Source organism: Ranitomeya imitator, chromosome 4 (assembly GCF_032444005.1).
Source record: "Ranitomeya imitator isolate aRanImi1 chromosome 4, aRanImi1.pri, whole genome shotgun sequence".
NCBI lineage: Eukaryota > Metazoa > Chordata > Amphibia > Anura > Dendrobatidae > Ranitomeya > Ranitomeya imitator.
Genome location: NC_091285.1, coordinates 64500228 through 64521171, shown reverse-complemented (window position 1 = coordinate 64521171; position 20944 = coordinate 64500228). Strand labels below are relative to the sequence as shown.

Below are 20944 nucleotides of genomic sequence, written 5' to 3'. Positions count from 1 at the left end.
AGAGTTGCAAGTCTATACATGGCGACTTAGCTGATCCCATAGGATTTAATTGTGATTCAAGTCTGGAGAAAGTGCAGGCCACTCCATTTGAGGTACACCAGTCTACAGCAGCCATTCCATAAAGATTTGACCTCGATGAGCTGGATCATGGTCATCCATGAATATGAAATTAGGCCTCTGTTGTTCATGCACAGGCACAATTATGTTATTCAAATAGTAGGGGCTTGTCATTGTAGCATTCAGAAAGTGTAGCGTAATTCTGTATTGACTAAACACTCCTGCCCACACTATAACACCACCATCAACAAAGGCCCTTCTGGTGACAACAGTGGATGATGCATAGTGCTTTTCTTAACATCTCCAACATCGTTGGCGGTCATCATTTCTGCTCAATGTGAATCGATATTCATCAGTGAATAGCACTGATGCTTCTGGTCCCTCGTCCAGCATAGTTGCTCCCTAGCTGTTAGGAACTGACCTGGGTTGGTGTAGTGGTATTGCAACAAATAGGGGAAGCACCAGCAGGTAGGGTAGTCAGGAATAGCCAGGGGTCAATACACAGAAGAATCAATGTAATTGAAGGACAGCAGGTTGCGTAGTCAGGAATAGCAAGGGGTTCTTACTTTTTTGCAGTAGCATATTCTTGGATGAACAATAGGTGAAAGGACAGCTTGATTAAAGGCTGGGAGCTCAATATTCTCACTAGGAAGGAAGTGTAATGCCAGGTTTAAGTAGGGTGTTCCATCAGGAGATTACAGAGTGGAGAATATCAGGAACTAAGGGTGGATACAATCAGAAACAACATAGGTACTAGTTTCTGGGTTAGCAAGGAACTGACCAGTGAGCTGAATAGATCAGAGGGAAGAGTTGCCGCTTGGTGCACAAGAGCTTCTGGGTTTGAATCCTAACACTAGTCCAGGCAAGACAATGCTGTCTGTGCCAGGTAGGGTGGTCAGGTAACCTTGAAACTTGTGTAGCATGCAGACCACGCTGATGTAAACAGTTTCAAATGGACTGATGTGACACTTGGGTGCCTCTCACCTCTCTTAAATGTGCCTGGAGTTGTGTTCAATTCATCATCCGGTTCCGAAGGGCATTGTTCACAATAAAACGGTCATCACGGTGGGATTTGGTAAAGAACGTCTACTTCTATGGCTTTATGTGATTTGTTGAGAATTTCTATATCTCTGTTGCAACCTGCTGATGATGACACTCTGTGACACTCTAAGTTAAACGGCCACTTCCATCTGTGAATATCCTGCTAGAAGCCCTGCAATGGTGATGTCCTGTTGATCAAATGTTAGATGCCATCTCAGCCTCATGATTTCAAATCATGAACAGCATGATGAGGATTGTTTAAATACTAATCTATAATTGAACACGAAAAAGTATTGGTTGATTCATGGATAGTGTTGAGCATTCCGATACTGCAAGTATCAGGTATCGGCCGGTATTTGCTGTATCGGAATTCCGATACCGAGTTCCGATATTTTTGTGATATTGGAAATCGGTATCGGAGAGTGTGGTGCGTATGGTTCCAAGGGTCTGGAGGCAAGGAGAGGAAACTCTCCTTCAGGCCCTGGGATCCATATTAATGTAAAAAATAAAGAATAAAAATAAAAAATATGGCTATACTCACCCCTCCGAAGAACCCTGGCTGTCACCGCTGCGTGCGTCCGCCTCCGTTCCTGAGAATGTAGTGAGTGAAGGACCTTCGTTGACGTCGCGGTCAGGTGAGCGGTCACGTGAACAGTCAGGTGACCGGTCACCTGATCGCGACGTCATCGAAGGTCCTTCACTCACAGCATTCTTAAGGACGGAGGCGGACACTAGCAGCGGTGACAGCCAGGGTCCTTCGGAGGGGTGAGTATAGCCATATTTTTTTTTTTATTCTTTATTTTTTACATTAATATGGATCCCAGGGCCTCAAGGAGAGTTTCCTCTCCTCCAGACCCTGGGAACCATCGAGGATACATTCCGATATTTGTATCCCATTGACTTGTATTGGTATCGGAACTCGGTATCGCAAGATCCGATATTTTGCCGGTATCGGCCGATGCCCTCCAATACCGATACTTGCAAATATCGGAAGGTATCACTCAACACTATTCATGGATCAAACACCTGTTGTGAATTTTGCCATTAAGATCCTTGTTAGAGAACAGAAAGTTGTGTAAAAAGTACTGAAAGTGTAGAGTTAGACATGTGTATTCAAAAGTTTAGAGATGGTCTCATTAAGTTCACCTGAAAAGGTTAGAGTGCATTTTAGCATCGTGCTGGAATTTCACCCAAAAGTCAAATATCCCTAACTTTTTGTAAGGAGTATACTTGGCTGTGCAGTGGCAGAAGCAGCAGAAGCCACATAGTGGAGAATTAAAGTGGTACAGGCAAGGAAATGTATTGCAGAATAGGGACAGCAATAGTCAGTCATGGCGTAAGTACACTCTAGCGCTAAAAACACAGTAGGCAGGCATTCAGGTGAAGCATGGCTTGCATAGCTGAAAAAAGTGGCAGCAGCATAAGCCGTTTGGTACTAAATTACGACAGAGCAGGCAAGGATATGTCTGTCAAAATAGGGTCAGCATCAACAGCCATGGCAGAAGCAGTGCAACAGTATAAATGACATGATAGACAGGGAGGAGATTCTAAGCTGAGCATGGACTATCAGCACAGTTAGCAGTATATAATACAAGACAGACAATGCACAGGCAGGCAATGTCAGGCAGGCAGATGGTATGGCCAAAATTATCATTAGCATCAAGTGTAGGTGAATGAAAGTCAACGCTAATACATGCCTGATTCATTTTCACAAATATAAGATTTTCCACACTCTAGGCCGATTACCTGGTTCAATCATTCAAACATACAGTTAGCCATTTGTTTTTATCACACTGCTGTGATGACATGGTCAATGTTGTCATCATTTTTTCTTTGTCAGCCTCATTCCCTGGCTTTTCCACCTTTATGTTCCCCTCCTCATCCATTTTCCTCTGCTCATCCTCTTCATCCTATTCCTCTTGCTCCTCTGTCAAATCCTGCTGCATGTAACATGAACCTTGATGGTGCCCAAAAGCCATTGGGCAGAGCTAAATGTCTGCAAGATGCTGCACACTGGCAAATTTACAGTAGTTTCGAGTGGCAGATCTCAAAGCAATCCACTTGTCAGTTTTGGCTGCTGCATGAAATAGTACATCATAATTTTGAGATTCTCCCACAGATGCTCAAAGATATGTCGGGTTCTCCATCCCCTCTGTTACCATGTGTTCTATATAAAAAGGCTGAAGGTCCATCTCTTCTAATGAATTAAATGGAATAAGTTGTTCCAGTGTAGTATCTTCCTTAACATCCATTGTGCTAGGGGTTCGAAGGGTGCGCAGTAAAAAGAAGTGCTAAAAATAGAATGGAAATTTTTCTCTGTACAACATAAAGTATTAAGGCAGCGCAAGAAGGTGGCTTGCGGAGGAAACTGAGAGGAGCATTGTGACATCTATTGTAACATATACTTCATTACACTCTTCGCTTACTATTATTATTATTATAGCGCCATTTATTCCATGGCACTTTACATGTGAAAAGGGGCATACATAACAAAACCAAATACAATATTATTGAACAAAACAAGTCACTGACTGGTACAGGAGGAGAGAGGACCCTTCCCATGAGGGCTCACAATCTACATAGGATGGGCGAGGACACAGAAGGTGAGGGCAGAGCTGGTCTTGCAGTGGTATAGTGGAATGAGGGTTACTGCAGGTTGCAGGCTTGTCAGAAGGGGTAGGGCTTCAAGTTCCTTTTGACGGTTTCCATGGTAGGTGAGAGTCTTATATGTTGGGTAGAGAGTTCCAGAGTAGGGGGATGCACGGGAAAAATCTTGCATGCAATTGTGGGAAGAGGAGATAACAGGGGAGCAGAGAAGGAGATCTTGCGAGGATCGGAGGTTGCATGCAAGTAAGTAGTGGGAGACTAGGTCGCAGATGTATGGAGGAGACAGGTTGTGAATGGCTTTGTATGTCATGGTTAGGGTGTTGAACTAGAGTCTCTGGATAATGGGGAGCAAGTGAAGGAATTGAAAGAGAGGACAGGCTTGGGAATAGTGGGAGGAAAGGTGTATTAGTCAGGTATCAGAGTTTAGAATATATTCGAGGGGTGCATGAGTGTTAGAGGGGAGACCACAAATATAGAGGTTGCAGTAGCCGAGGAGGGAGATAATGAGGGAATACACTAGTATTTTTGCAGATTCTTGGTTGGGGAATGTGTAGATCTGGTAGATATTTTTGAGTTGGAGTTAGCTGGAAGTGAAAATATCTTGGATGTGTGGTTTGAAGGAGAGATCATAGTCAAGAATTACCCCAAGGCAGTGAACTTGCGGAACTGGGGAGAGTGGGTAGACGATGACTTTGATGGATAGGTCTGTTACTAGCCACTGATATGCTTGCCAGAGGCAGAGTACAAGTAGGCAAATTGTAACCTGCACTTTGTACTATTACTTCTTGGTCAGTTGCGGCCAAAATTGCTGGCGGTGCTAGCAGCATCAACATTTTTTGATGTGGTATGGTTTTTTTTTTCCTCATTTTACCAAGTCAATTGCCTGTGCCATATTTTGGTTTACATACATTTGTAACAGAAGTAAAATGCTATGACTTTTACCAAAATGCGTCATAAGACACACCTTAACAATCCATCAAAACTATTGAATCAACCACACATGTAAGGCATGGTTCACTTAATGGCCAAGAGGGCTAATGCAATAGCAGTGTGCCCATTATATTGTGTATGTGTCTCCAAACTGACAATGTGAACAGGCGTGTAAAAATAGACCCGCATTTTTTAATGTCTCCATTTACTCTAGTAAATATCAATCTAATGTTTGGTTAAAACAAACTAATTTATCTGTCCTAGAAGAAATGCAAAACAGCAATAGATGTCAAAATGTAGGAACACAGCCTCACATTCCAGAAACAGCTCACAGTATAGGGGTTCATTGTGTATTAAATGAGGGTCTTTACAGCAGTTAAAACATAACTGTAAGTAATAATCTAAGAAAGCTAACCAGTATGATAATGCATGAAAAATGTATGTATATTAACTGAATCAACTCGGATATTAGTATATTAGTATGTAAGTTAAAGTCCTCTCTTGTCCCACCAAGCAACTTTGCCAAGATGGTCGCACAAATATGAATTCCAATAATCACAATCTGTTTATTAGTTTTTTGCTCCACATAGTTGTTGATGATTCAATTGTGAAGACTGTTATTGTGAAGACACTTAGTTATATTTATTGCAGTTAGTTTAGTTTTTTTTTTCTATCTTGGTTTAGTTCTCTTTCAGTCTTTCATATCCTTTTTGCTAGCTATCTACAGGGTTTATCAATTGAAATGACTGAAAATAATAGCAGCGAGCTATATGTACCCCAACTTACTACTGTCTCAATTGTTTTTGTTTAATACACCTTAAATTTTTCTTCTATTAGCCTTCTTGTTTGCTTTTTTAGAAGATTGATAAAAGTTATGCTGTAACTAAATTAGATACCCCTATGTAACATAGAGTACATAACTATGCACCCCTTTGGGGCAATCTATTTATACCATTATTACAAGTGAAAACAGACCACAATATAGTTGTAAAATGTATGGTTTTCAAATTGGAATAGTCAAACAGGTATGCAAAAAATAAATTATGTATATGTTTTCCTGTCTCTATTCTTGTTATTTTAAACTATATTAGGTAAGTAATTTGCTGCAACAGCCAGCAGTATTGTTGGGATGGTTAATTTTGATTTATAAAAACAATTGTTAAACCTGAAACTTTTTTTTTTAAGCTATCGCAGATCTCTTTTGCCATAACATAACAACTTAAAACATAACCCTAAAATGCTATGCAGGTAAGTAGGCACACGCTCAGGAAGTAAGTTATGACAATAATCGGCAGTATTGCTCTGATGTTTATAGTTGATAAATTCAACTATTAAAAAAGTTGTAAAGCATTTTTTTACTTAATATTTTTTGTAAGTTTGCCTCAATGCCCCCTGAACAAAATTCAATGCAACCCAAAATGCTGTGCTTCAAAACAGATACATGTAGGTTAACATCTTGAAACAAATATACCCTTTGGCCTTCTTCACACGTCTATGTTTAGCCCTTTTTCGTTTTGCATTTCTGTTTTTCGCTCCCCTTCTTCCCAGAGCCATAACGTTCTTATTTTTCCCTCAATATGGCTACGTTAGGTCTTGTTTTTTGGGGGACGAGTTGTACTTTTGAGTGACACCATTAGTTTTACCATATTGTGTACTCAAAAATAGGAAAAATAACCCAAGTGCGGTGAAATTGTAAAAAAAGTGCAATTTCACAACTGTTTTTAGATTTTTTTTTACCTTGTTCACCAAATGCTAAAGTTAACTGGCCATTATGATTCTCCAGATCATTTAGGGTTCATAGACACCAAACATGTCTAGGTTATTTTTTTATTTAAGTGGTGAAAAAAAATCAAAAGTTTGTTAAAAAAAAACCTGAGAACCATAGCATCTCCATTTTTAGTGACCTTGGATTGGGTAAGTGCTTATTTTTTGTGTGCCGAGCTGACGTTTCTAATGATACCCTCCACAGAGAGAGAGAATTCTAGTCTAGGAAGAGGTTTCACATATACCCATTCAGATGGAGACGTTTATTCTCAGCGAGGTAAGGCAAGCGTAGGACCTGGTATAAGAAAGATGCCATAAAGGGGCTACCAGGTACACATAAAATTGGCCATTTTTATGCGCTAAACGCTCTCATTTTTTATATTTCTAGTGCAGTAATGCAGTTCAAATTTCGTATTTCAAGTTTGTATGTTCTAGCGCTGCAGTGTGCTGCCTTATTTACTTAACTATATACGAGTTGGCGACTCTAGGTTCAGCACCTGTTCACACTGAGTCTATGTTTGGATGTGCAGGTCAGGTTTTTGAAATGTATTCTCTAGCCTTCTGATCGTGCACTCCGCCTCCTAGCCTACAGGTGTTTTAATTACAGCAGGTCCAATACCCCTCCACAGAGAGAGAGAATTCTAGTCTAGGAAGAGGTTTCACATATACCCATTCAGATGGAGACGTTTATTCTCAGCGAGGTAAGGCAAGCGTAGGAACTGGTATAAGAGAGATGCCGTAAAGGGGCTACCAGGTACACATAAAATTGGCCATTTTTATGTGCTAAATGCTCTCATTTTTCATATTTCTAGTGCAGTAATGCAGTTCAAATTTCGTATTTCAAGTTTGTATGTTCTAGCGCTGCAGTGTGCTGCCTTATTTACTTAACTATATACGAGTTGGCGACTCTAGGTTCAGCACCTGTTCACACTGAGTCTATGTTTGGGTGTGCAGGTCAGGTTTTTGAAATGTATTCTCTAGCCTTCTGTTCGTGCACTCTGCCTCCTAGCCTGCAGGTGTTTTAATTGCAGAAGGTGCAATACCCCTCCACAGAGATAGAGAATTCTAGTCTAGGAAGAGGTTTCACATATACCCATTCAGATGGAGACGTTTATTCTCAGCGAGGTAAGGCAAGCGTAGGACATGGTATAAGAAAGATGCCGTAAAGGGGCTACCAGGTACACATAAAATTGGCCATTTTTATGTGCTAAACGCTCTCATTTTTCATATTTCTAGTGCAGTAATGCAGTTCAAATTTCGTATTTCAAGTTTGTATGTTCTAGCGCTGCAGTGTGTTGCCTTATTTGCTTAACTATATACGAGTTGGCGACTCTAGGTTCAGCACCTGTTCACACTGAGTCTATGTTTGGATGTGCAGGTCAGGTTTTTGAAATGTATTCTCTAGCCTTCTGATCGTGCACTCCGCCTCCTAGCTTACAGGTGTTTTAATTGCAGAAGGTCCAATACCCCTCCACAGAGAGAGAGAATTCTAGTCTAGGAAGAGGTTTCACATATACCCATTCAGATGGAGACGTTTATTCTCAGCGAGGTAAGGCAAGCGTAGGACCTGGTATAAGAGAGATGCCGTAAAAGGGCTACCAGGTACACATAAAATTGGCCATTTTTATGTGCTAAACGCTCTCATTTTTCATATTTCTAGTGCAGTAATGCAGTTCAAATTTCGTATTTCAAGTTTGTATGTTCTAGCGCTGCAGTGTGTTGCCTTATTTACTTAACTATATACGAGTTGGCGACTCTAGGTTCAGCACCTGTTCACACTGAGTCTATGTTTGGATGTGCAGGTCAGGTTTTTGAAATGTATTCTCTAGCCTTCTGATCGTGCACTCTGCCTCCTAGCCTACAGGTGTTTTAATTACAGCAGGTCCAATACCCCTCCACAGAGAGAGAGAATTCTAGTCTAGGAAGAGGTTTCACATATACCCATTCAGATGGAGACGTTTATTCTCAGCGACGTAAGGCAAGCGTAGGACCTGGTATAAGAGAGATGCCGTAAAGGGGCTACCAGGTACACATAAAATTGGCCATTTTTATGCGCTAAATAATCTCATTTTTCATATTTCTAGTGCAGTAATGCAGTTCAAATTTCGCATTTCAAGTTTGTATGTTCTAGCGCTGCAGTGTGCTGCTTTATTTACTTAACTATATACGAGTTGGCGACTCTAGGTTCAGCACCTGTTCACACTGTGTCTATGTTTGGATGTGCAGGTCAGGTTTTTGAAATGTTTCTAATGATACCGTTATGGTGTGGATACAATGTTTTGATCACTCATTAATGCATTTTAATGCAATGTTGTGGAGACCAAAAAAACGTAATTCTGGTATTTTGACAGATTAATTCTTTTTATAGCTTGATAGAATGGGCGATTCTGAACGCAGCCATACCAAATATGTGTAATTTTTATTGTTTTATTTTGAATGGGGTGAAAGGGGGGTGATTTGAACTTTTATATTTTTTATTTTTTAAACTTTTTTATTTATTTTTTTTACTTTTGGCATGCTTCAATGGTCTCTATGGGAGACTAGAAGCTGCCATAACTCGATCAGCTCTGCTACATGCAGGCGATGATCAGATCGCCTGTATGTAGCAGAATTGCTGACTTGCTATGAGTGCTCACCACCATATAGGTCTGCTGAAGACCTCTAGTTGTCATGCCAACCCATCGATGACCCATGATCACTTGACGGGGTCACCAATGGACTGGATTTCCAACGCACTTGCCCGAAGTGCACATTAAAAGACGCTGTCAAGAGATAGACAGGGGCATTTAACTAATTAACAGGATCGTGATTCCACCCACTGCTGTTAGAGACACATGAAAGCAGTTCAAAACAGCTGACATGTGCAGGAAAAGATGTGGGCTCAGCACCGCAGCCCACATCAATGGGGGAGACACGACATGTGCAGTACTAGTATGATTCATGTCGTGAAGGGGTTAAACATGTACATGAAAACAGGTGCTGGTGTCATCAGTATTATCCATCAGAATGTCATTAGTATAATAATAATAATAATAATAATAATAATAATAATCATTTCAATTATATGGCGCCAACATATTCCGCAGCGCTTTACATTATAGAATGGCCCATTTGTCTATGTTTACAGTGTCATTAGTGTTTTTCCAGTGTGGCTAAATAAAGAAAGAAATATTAAAGCTTCTCCTAAACTTTGCAATGTTAAAGGAAACCTGTCATGTCACTTTTAGCATGTAAACTGTCCCCAGTGAATTGTTAGTGATGCAATGTGCATCACTAACATGCTTTTTTCATAAAAAATGATGGTCTAATCATGGGCAAAAAGCAATTTATACCATTAGATCGTACCTGTTCATTTAGTCATAGGGGTGTGCTTCATTTTGTTCAGTCACGGTTGTTGCCACCCACACAATTGGAATAATGTTCCCCTGGTTGCACTGACATCACTCAAATCCATTTAGAAAAATCGCACACTTGCACAGAGTCGATCATTTTGAGCGGTTTCCGTGCTTGCGCCATGTTGAGTGGCTCTGGCCGTAAACTGTCAATTAAGCTGGGTACTACACACAGTTTCATTGCGTATGCGCGGGGAGATACTTTGCATGGCACACGTGCGGTTCCCCATTCAACAAGTGGCTCCACGATACACACTGTGCAAGTATGGGATTTTTCATAGCGGAATTGAGTATCGTTGGTGCAACCCTGGGAACATCATTCAAATTGCGTGGGTGGCGACAACCATGACTGAACGAAATGAAGCACACCACGGTGACGAAATGAGTAGGTACAATCTAGCTATATAAAGTGCTTTTTGCACATGATTAGACTGTTGTTTTGAATTAAATAGCTGTGTTAGTGATGCACATTGCATCACTAACAATGCACTGGAGTCAGTTTACATGCTAAGGACATGACAGCTTCCCTTTAGAACACAGACACAACACAGATGGCATCCGTGTGCTGTACGTGTTTTCTACTGGGAAAAAAACGGACATGTCTCCGTGTGCATGGACACACAGTCTGTGTATGAACACGGACATGTGCATAGCATCATAGGTTATTATGAGTTCATGTCATATCCATGAAAAAAACGGATACCACACGTACTGGAAACAAGGACATGTGAAGGAGGCCTTATATAGGAAAGGAAGACACATGGCAGTCATTTAAAAATGCATGGACTCCCTGCTACACTGTGAGGTTAAAACATGGCAAAATATTTAGAGATGTCTCCCTTTTAAAACATTTCTTCCAAACAGTATTCCACATACCTGCTTTACTAAGGTCTCATTCACATGTTCGAATTTCGTGTAAAAGTGCTAGCAGTGATTTTCGCGGACAGCACTCATATCTGTGACAGTCTATGGAGCCATTCACAACTCTGTGATTTTTCACGAACTAAAAGGTCTGCGTAGATTCACAGAGACATGTCCAATTTTTTTCTGAGGGTGGGATCCACACCGGCTATGAAAGCATTTAGATTTGTGAAAAAATCGGACACACTCAGATGACGTGCGACTGTGGTCCAATTTTCATGGACTGTTATAATTGAGAATATTTTTTTTTTAAATATCTCTACATAGGAGAAAATCGGATGACACTCGTACCACACTCTGATCAAACTCTGGTCAGAATAATCATTCCATTTTTCTCATACATGGAAAAATCCGACCAGTGCACGATCCATAATACTGATATAAAAAAACTAAGGATTAGTAAATGTGGGCCATATTTAGTGACAGGTTTCGAACACATGAACACTGAAGACTGGAAGTGCCCAGTTCTCTCTCTTTCTGTGGGCTGAACATTATGCAATTACTGGTAAATAAATCAAGCATTAATTCGTGAAAACACCAATCTGAAGGTGGAAGCTATATGAAGATATTGCGCAACATTCATTCTTTTACATCAACTATTCAAAATAATATTTATTTTCCAAATTACAAAATATATATTATTACATTAACACGTTCTCTGCAACTTGTCAAGACTTTCCATAGCTCCTCAGGCTTTGCTCGAAGGACGAAGTACTGTGCACATAATGGACATCTTGAATTGATATTGTCCCTCCTGACGGAACTTGCTCATCAACGTATTTTGAAAGACAACACAAAGGCTCAATATATATACATCGTTTTGGGTTTAGTAGAATTTTGAATATAAACTTGTTTCTAAGTGCCCCTGCTGTGAGGAGGATTTAACACCCCAGTGCACAGAACAATGCAATTTATATTCAGATTTATACAACAGAGGAACGTTGAATTTCAAAGGCATCGCTGAATGGATTTCCAAATGAGGAGTAATAAGCTTGCATATTTTTTCAAAAAATGATGTGTTTTCAGCAATTTTTAAAGCGGTACGTCTCCTGACTCATGTGCCGCAAAGAAAATATGCAATGTCAAACTTTTTCTGGCTTGCCTATTATCTAAATAATTCAAAGCCAACCTTTTCTCATAGAATCATAATGATTACTTTATTTAAAAATATACTAAATGAGTCAACATCACCATATTAACGGGATAAGGCTTTGCATTGGCTTGTGAAATGAAAGATGAACATTACCATTATTATTTTGGAATGCTTAAAACATTTTGCAGTTTCTGCTTGTATAAATTATGGATATCTGGAATTATTCTTTAAGGTTTTAATGAATCTCAAAACATATACATTCAATATCAAGGAATTGTAATATACTATAATACGTTCTCCTCTTTGGCATATTTCTACATTCTTTTATCATTTGTACTACTTTTGTTTTGAATTATATTTGACCTAAAAATGCAAAAAAATAATTGCAATGACTATTCCTACATGATAAAAGACTTGGTGCTGAAACTATTTTTGCATATTTGCATCTCCTCTATAACATTTTCTTTTATACGGCAGCTGACCTTTAGTGACTGGTTAACAATTGTGCTGAGCCCAGAGGGAGGCAACAAAACAAAATATTGATTGCAGACTATGTCTAATGGAATTTTCTATGAGAAAATTGTTTTGCAAAGATACGTTATTTGCATGTTCCATTTCTATCTCTATATGCAGACAGACAAGTATATACCAAGGGAATACGTTGCTTTCTTCAACATATTGTACTTTGAGCGTTACTTAGAATTACTTTTTGCCATTCATACCCTTTAAATTTTACAATTAAAAGGAATCTGTCAGCAGGATCAAACATCCAAAGCCGTCTATATGGGCATTTAGATCATAGGGAGCTGAATAAAATTATACCTTGATATCTGTGATCCAATCTATTATTCCAGAGAAAATCACTATTTTGTAAATGATTTGTTAAAATCTATGGACCAGACACAGATTTCCCTGAGACTCTGCCTCAAAAGATTATTTTAAGTAAAACCAGTGTGTGACATAAAATGATGATGACGCTTTGCTCTCATAATCATACACAGCTGTGCAGTGAGATCAGAGTTAACACAGTACAGCAGAGCTAACACAGTACAGCAGAAGTAGCAAAGTACAGCAGAACTAACACAGTACAGCAGAGCAAACACATTACAGCAGAAGTAGCAAAGTACAGCAGAACTAACACAGTACAGCAGAAGTAGCAAAGTACAGCAGAACTAACACAGTACAGCAGAGCTAACACAGTACAGCAGAAGTAGCAAAGTACAGCAGAACTAACACAGTACAGCAGAGCTAACACAGTACAGCAGAAGTAGCAAAGTACAGCAGAACTAACACAGTACAGCAGAGCTAACACAGTCCAGCAGAAGTAGCAAAGTACAGCAGAACTAACACAGTACAGCAGAGCTAACACAGTACAGCAGAGCTAACACAGTACAGCAGAAGTAGCAAAGTACAGCAGAACTAACACAGTACTTCTCAGAGCTAACACAGTACAGAAGAGCTAGCAGTGTATAGCAGAACTAACACTTATCCTTTCATAGTGCTGGCTGTTCTGTTCAAGGGCTGTGCCTGAATTATAACTATAACAGTACAACAGAGTTGAACCTTGCCTAATTGCAAACACATTTGCAGTGCTTTCGGCTCTGATATGCTGCCCATACCCACCACACCGGCAGCCTGTCAGATGGAATCTGAAGCACTATCTGAGGACACATGCAGTGCAAATGTGTTAGTACAACAAAAGCCTCATTACTATGTAAGCTCTGTTGTACTGTAATAGTTCTGATTTCACTGTAGTGTTCTGTATCAACATGAGAGCAAAGTGTCAATAATCTTATGTCTCCCCATTTCACTTACAAAAAGCCCTGGAAGCAGATTGGCATGCAAAATTATGTCCAGCCCATGGATATTAACAGATTGTTTGCATTTAAGAAAAACATGGATTTTTCTGGAATAAGACTTTTGATCACAAATATCAAGTATCATCTTATTCAGCTTCCTATGACATCTTGCCCATATAGATGGCTTAGGAGGGATGATCCTACTGACAGATTCCCTTTAACAACCCACAAATATCAAAAGGGATGACATGACTAAAAGATAACTTTTGTTTAATTAAATTTAAACTATAATTATAAGTAGAATAGACCATTTAGCAATGCAAACATAATTTCACATATGTAAAGTGCTAGACATTATCCTACTGTAGCCCATGCCTTCCAGAGATTTGCAAGTCTGCAAACACCAGACTAAAGGTACCGTCACACTGAACGATATTGCTAGCGATCCGTGACATTGCAGCGCCCTGGCTAGCGATATCGTTCAGTTTGACACGCAGCAGCGATCAGGATCCTGCTGTGATGTCGTTGGTCGCTGCAGAAAGTCCAGCACTTTATTTCGTCGCTGGACTTCCTGCAGACATCGCTGAATCGGCGTGTGTGATGCCGATTCAGCGATGTCTTCACTGGTAACCAGGGTAAACATCGGGTTACTAAGCGCAGGGCCACGCTTAGTAACCCGATGTTTACCCTGGTTACCAGCATAAAAGTAAAAAAAAAAAAACACTACATACTTACCTTCCGCTGTCTGTCCCCGGCGCTCTGCTTCTCTGCACTGGCTGTGAGCGCCGGCCAGCCGGAAAGCACAGCGGTGACGTCACCGCTCTGCTTTCCGGCTGCTGTGCTGACAGTCAGTGCAGGAAAGCACAGCGCAGGGGACAGACAGCGGAAGGTAAGTATGTAGTGTTTGTTTTTTTTTACTTTTACGCTGGTAACCAGGGTAAACATCGGGTTACTAAGCACGGCCCTGCGCTTAGTAACCCAATGTTTACCCTGGTTACCGGCATCGTTGGTCGCTGGAGAGCTGTCTGTGTGACAGCTCTCCAGCGACCAAACATCAATGCTGCAGCGATCGACATCGTTGTCGGTATCGCTGCAGCGTCGCTGAGTGTGAAGGTACCTTTAGACTAAAGTTTCAATTTCACTGCACCTAGAAATGTTTGTTTCATGATACATAATACAGATTAAAGAGATTGTCGATCACCAGATGAACGAGCAAAACGCTTGCTTGTTGCTTTAAATTAGCTTTTGTCTTTTGGTCATTGTCCCTATCAGCTTATTATATGTGTAAACAAGATCTGTGCTGCTCACAACGGGATTCTGTCTCACTGAATGATCTATTACTGATCGTTCATGGTGCATCTGATGTGTGGAATACCTTTGTATTCAACCAAATGACAGATGATTAGCAAACAAGTAATTAATTGGCAGTCAGTTAGTGCCACCAGTTGTCAGGTGAATATGCACTTTTAGGACACATTTGGATGGGCCAATCATGACTTTTAAATTACTACACTCCGGCCTTAGGGACTGGCCAGACCATTCTATTTATTTGTTTGTTTTAAACATCTTTTTATTAGGTTTAAAACGTAGAACAAAAAGAATGGAATATATCAATACGATAACAGGCATTATTGTTGATGTAGTTAGGCTACGTTCACACTAGCGTTGTGCACCGCTGCGTCGGCGACGCAACGCACAACGCACGCAAAAACGCAGCAAAACGCACGCAAAAACGCTGCGTTTTGCGACGCATGCGTCGGTTTTTGCTGAAATTTGGACGCAAGAAAAATGCAACTTGTTGCGTTTTCTTGGTCCGACGCTAGCGGCAAAAAAGACGCATGCGTCGCACAACGCAACAAAAAAAAACGCATGCGTCCCCCATGTTAAATATAGGGGCACATGACGCATGCGTCGCCGCTGCGTCGCCCGACGCAAACTAGCATAACGCTAGTGTGAACGTTACCTTACAAATGGATTCCTGTAATAAAACCAATATAAAACTGACATTATCGTGGTTAAATAAAGACTATCATAGTATGAAAGATAGTCTTGTCCATGACAGGTTATAATGTATAAACGACTACAACTGATGAAAGAGTATGATAAACGAAGAGATATTGCCTGTTGTGAGCCAGATAATTTAGAGTGGAAAGAGGGGAAGAGAAGAAATGAAGGACAGCGGCGTGGGAGGGTTCCTCCTCTTAAAGGAGGATATCGTCCGGCTTATTGTGAAAGGAAAACGGTTGGAGTCGGGAGGCCAGTCAAAACGCTTGTATTTAATTTATATAATATTCGAAGGTTCGAGAAGTTCTTTTAGTTGTTTATAATAGCTAGATACTCGTCACTACCTCTGAAAGATTTCCAAGGGGCCCAGGTTGCATAGAATTTATCTTGTAAGAAAAGGTGTAAGCCGTAATCTCCTCAATATAATAGAGCTGATCTACCTTATGTACCCAATCCTAAAGGCTCGGACTACTTTTAGCCAGCCAGTGAGAGGGGATAAGCAGTTTAGCTGCCGCCAGCAGGAATGCTGCTAGAGATTTATTTTTATATTTTGATTTGTCCCCTGACCAATTCAGGAAGATAAGTGACAGAGACGGAGGGTGGAGGAGTTTGCAGATTCTGGTTATGTATTTCAGTACCTCTTTCCAAAAGGTTTGTATTTTGTCGCATGACCACCACATGTGTAAGAAAGTCCCGGTGTCATTAGAGCATCTCCAACAAGTTGATGTGGAATTAGGGTACCACAAGTGAGACAAGCTCGGGGTGGTGTACCATCTGGTGATGACTTTGTATGAGTTTTCTTGTACTCTGATGCAACTTGATGGGCCATGTGAGTTTTTATATATTTGGTCAACCTCCCAGTCCTGCAATTCAATGCCCAGGTCTATTTCCCTGTTAGAGATTGGGGTAGTGTTAATTATAATTTCTTGGTAGATTTTGGTCAAGACTCCTTTTGGTGGTTTTTGTTGGGTCAAAAATTTCTCAAAAGTTTTCAGCTCCTTATGAATAGAACCGGCCCTGAGGTAGGATTTTATTGCATTATTAAGCCTATTGTAGTGAAGAAAACTTAAGTGATATTGAGGAAATTGTGTTTGTAACTCTGGCAATGGAAGCAAAATACAGTCAGTCATTAAACACTCTAAGTTGTCTTTGAACCTGTGTAGGGGATCAGGGGTTGTGGTTGAAGAGCGGTTCGGGTAAAGCCCCGGCAAATCCATCACTCTAACCAAGGGAGACGGCAATGGCAGACCATTCTATTTAATGCTGGCACTGGTTTGAGATGAGATGAACAGATTTTTTGAAATTTGAAATACTGACAAATAAATTTGCTCAAATCTCAATACTGAAAAGCTTGTAATTGCTCAGAAAATACACAAGGGGATGAGGAGAGAGAGAGAATCCCATTACCAAAAGAGTTTACACCTATAGGACAGAAAGTACCAATCATAAGAGTTTACACTCTACAGGAGCGAGGATCCGACTTAGCAAGGAAGCTAACTTTTTTTTCTGGAGAGACAGAGATAAAGGGAAGATTCCAAATCTACAGGAAAGAAAGAGAGAGGACTCTAATGATCATGAGAAAGAGTGAAAGCCCACACAGCCATCGAAATCGACATTAGCCCATTCTCTGACGCTTCGGCAGTGTTGGAAATGGTCCTGGTCATTTTTGTTTTTCCTTTTTGTGCAAACCATAAATCGGAAATGAAAGTTTTTGAATACAACTGAAACTGCACATTTTGGGAAATTAGACTCGAACTTGATCCTCCTCGGATTTATCTGCACATTTCTAGATATAGCCCATTTCACCATATTGTCTTATCTGGATGGTTTTGATTTCTGCATTCATCAGAGCTATATCCGATTTCTAATCAAATTTGCAATTTAACCATTGTAACTTTATTGTTGAATGGAGGAGTCTAATATATTTATCACTTACATTTTTTTTAATTAAAAACTACATGTTTCCCTAAATTTCAATTTTTTGTTCAAATTCAGCATCTCAATTTTTCCCCAATATCAGATTTCCAGGACATTTTTGTGGGTCTAAAGTTTGACACCTCACCTTAACAACAAGTGCAAGAATGTTATCTATGTTTAAGGTTTGAAAAATGAAATGAAAATCTTGGAAACATTAACTTCCACTTTTTTCTTCTAATGCTTCATTGATACACTCTGGGCTCCATTCAAAGGAACATATAAACTAGACGTGTGCTTTCCGATTTTAAATCAGATACCACACGGACAGCACAGTGACACCTCTTTTATCAAAGGGACTGTTCAGATGACCAATTTTTCTCATGCGAGTATCAGCATTGCCTATGATGGTCAGATTCTGGACCCTATTAGTGCGTGCAAATCTCTGAAAGTTTTTCCACTCATTTGATGCTTTTACAACAAACACACAAAGCCACTTTTGAAGCCAGTCTTAGCCACAATTTGCCGACTTGAGTGGCCCCAGTTTTCATATGGCTGTCTGAACCCAGCCTAAGAGGAAAATTGCAGAGAGACCTCCCTACATTTCCTTTCCATTTCAATATTTTATTTTTTGAGATAGGGATTACAGCTGGTAGATATTTGCAAAAATCAGGAAATGTGAATACAAATATACCCAAATATACCGCATATGACAAGTTTCTTGCTACTGAAGTATTAAAAAATACATATAAAATAATACAAACCATAGTGGATTCAAAAAATTGCATTGGGATAAATAGCCATTTCCAGGAACTGATGTTAAAAGAGCCATGTTTTCTTACCTGATGTGGTCTTCACCTCTTCTGTGGTATTTCGTAGGCCAACAAATGAAAATTGATATAGTCGCCAAGATCGAACATCTCCTACTTCAACCGAGCTTCTCTTCCATTGATAGATGATTTCTTCTTTTGGGTATCCATCTTCAATGCAATTAAAATAATGAATTAGAATAACTGGATGACTTTCTTTATACACTGCTCAAAAAATAAAGGGAACATTTAAAAAATAGAATATAACTCCAAGTAAATCAAACTTCTGTGAAATCAAACTGTCCACTTAGGAAGCAACACTGACATCCAATTTCACATGCTGTTGTGCAAATGGAATAGACAAGAGATGGAAATTATTGACAATTATCAAGACACACTCAATAAAGGAGTGGTTTTGCAGGTGGGGACCACAGACCACATCTCAGTACCAATGCTTTCTGTCTGATGTTTTGGTCACTTTTGAATGTTGGTTGTGCTTTCACACTCGTGTGTAGTATGAGACGGACTCTACAACCCACACAAGTGGCTCTGGTAGTGCAGCTCATAAAGAATGGCATATCTTGGGGCAAGAAGGTTTGCTGTGTCTGTCAGCATAGTGTCCAGAGGCTGGAGGCGCTACCAGGAGACAGGCCAGTACACCAGGAGACATGGAGGGGGCTGTATGAGGACAACAACCCAGCAGCAGGACCGCTACCTGAGCCTTTGTGCAAGGAGGAACAGGAGGAGCACTGCCAGAGCCCAGCAAAATTACCTTCAGCAGGCCATAAATGTGCATGTGTCTGCACAAACGGTTGGAAACCAACTCCATGAGGATGGTCTGGGTTGTGTTCACAGCCCAACACCTTGCAGGATGCTGGGCATTTGCCACAGAACACCAGGATTGGCAAATTCACCACTGGCGCCCTGTGCTCTTCACATATGAAAGCAGGTTCACACTAAGCACGTGTGACAGATGTGTCAGAGTCTGGAGACGCCGTGGAGAGCGATCTGCTGCCTGAAATATCCTTCAGCATGACTGGTTTGGCAGTGGGTCAGTAATGGTGTGGGGTGGCATTTCTTTTGAGGGCCACACAGCCCTCCATGTGCTCGCCAGAGATAGCCTGACTGCCATTAGGTACCGAGATGAGATCCTCAGACCCCTTGTGAGACCATATGCTGATGCAGTTGGCCCTGGGTTCCACCTCATGCAGAACAATGCCAGACCTGATGTGGCTGGAGTGTGTCAGCAGGTCCTGCAAGATAAAGGCATTGAAGCTATGGACTGGCCCGCCCATTCCCCAGACCTGAATCCATTTGAACACATCTGGGACATCATGTCTCGCACCATGCACCAATGTCACATTGCACTACAGACTGTCCAGGATTTGGGGGACGCTTTAGTACAGGTCTGGGAGGAGATCCCTCAGGAGAACATCCGCTGCCTCATCAGAAGCATGCCAAGGCATTGTAGAGAGTTCAGACAGGCATGTCACACACACTACTGAGCATCATTTCCTTGTCTTGAGGCATTTCCACTGAAGTTGGATCAGCCTGCAACTTCATTTTCCATTTTGATTTTGAGCATCATTCCATCTCCAGACCTCCATGGGATGTTAGTTGTGATTTACATTGATAATTTTTAGTTTGTATTGTTCTCAGCACATTCCACTATGTAATAACTAAAGATTTACAACTGGAATATTTAATTCAGTGATATCTAGAATGTGGGATTTTTAGTGTTCCCTTTATTTTTTTTGAGCAGTGTGTATATGGTGAGGAAAAAAGTGTCTGGAAATATCTTGCATGTTAACTAGTTTTAAATTCTGATGTTTGCAAGAGTTTCTTTAAATTGAATTTCTACATAACTGCATTTTTATTACACCTTGCATAAGATATTTTGCAGCATCAGTAAAGTGAATCTGTCAGTAAGATCAACGTTCCTAAGCCGCCTACAGTATATGGGCTTGCAGGTCATAGGAAGGTGAATTACATTATGCATTTATATCTGCAATCCGATGTCTTATTCCAGAGAAATCCACATTATTCTACATATGTAAATAAGATGTTCAAGATTATGGGCAAGATACAAATGTCAATAAGAATCTGCCTTTAGTGCTCATAAGATTCTGGAGTAACACTGGCACTCACTCTAAAGAACAATCCTCCTCAGCTGCTGGAATCAAACAGGGTAGTGCCCACCCGTATACATGAAACTAATAAAACCAAGTAGAAACCGCGCTTGAAGAAAGAAAGAATGAAAGAAAAAGGGACAAATAGAATGACCCCAAGGATAAATGTCAAAAAGAGCAACAATACTACTCCAACTGGTGGAATAGTGATAAGAAATAGTGAAACTAAAATACTACAACAGACTGCCCACACAGTGATTTTGTAAAGCTAACACCCACGAGAGACCGATAGCTGTCGGCTTACCTATATATGTTGGGAGCTGCGGCATTCGGTGCGCTGCTGGGGAGTTGCTTATCGACTGTAGGCTGCAGATGACCAGGGGTGCGGCACTGTCAGTGCTGGGTGGTGAAGCGTAGTGTGGGACCAGGGGCGCTCCGGCCGGTAGCGCTTCCTGGAAACCACGAGGAGTGAGAGAAACAAATG

The 20944-nt window shown here is 40.6% G+C and overlaps 1 protein-coding gene across 2 annotated transcripts in view; it reads right to left on the bottom strand.

The window, feature by feature from the left end:
• Nucleotides 1–20944, bottom strand: part of GABRG2 (gamma-aminobutyric acid type A receptor subunit gamma2) — a 261450-nt gene that overhangs the window by 41668 nt on the left and 198838 nt on the right. For both annotated transcript variants that reach the window (XM_069763791.1, XM_069763790.1), the window contains exon 6: nt 18365–18502. In XM_069763791.1, coding sequence (XP_069619892.1) covers nt 18365–18502 — 138 coding nt within the window. The remainder of the gene's footprint in view (nt 1–18364; nt 18503–20944) is intronic.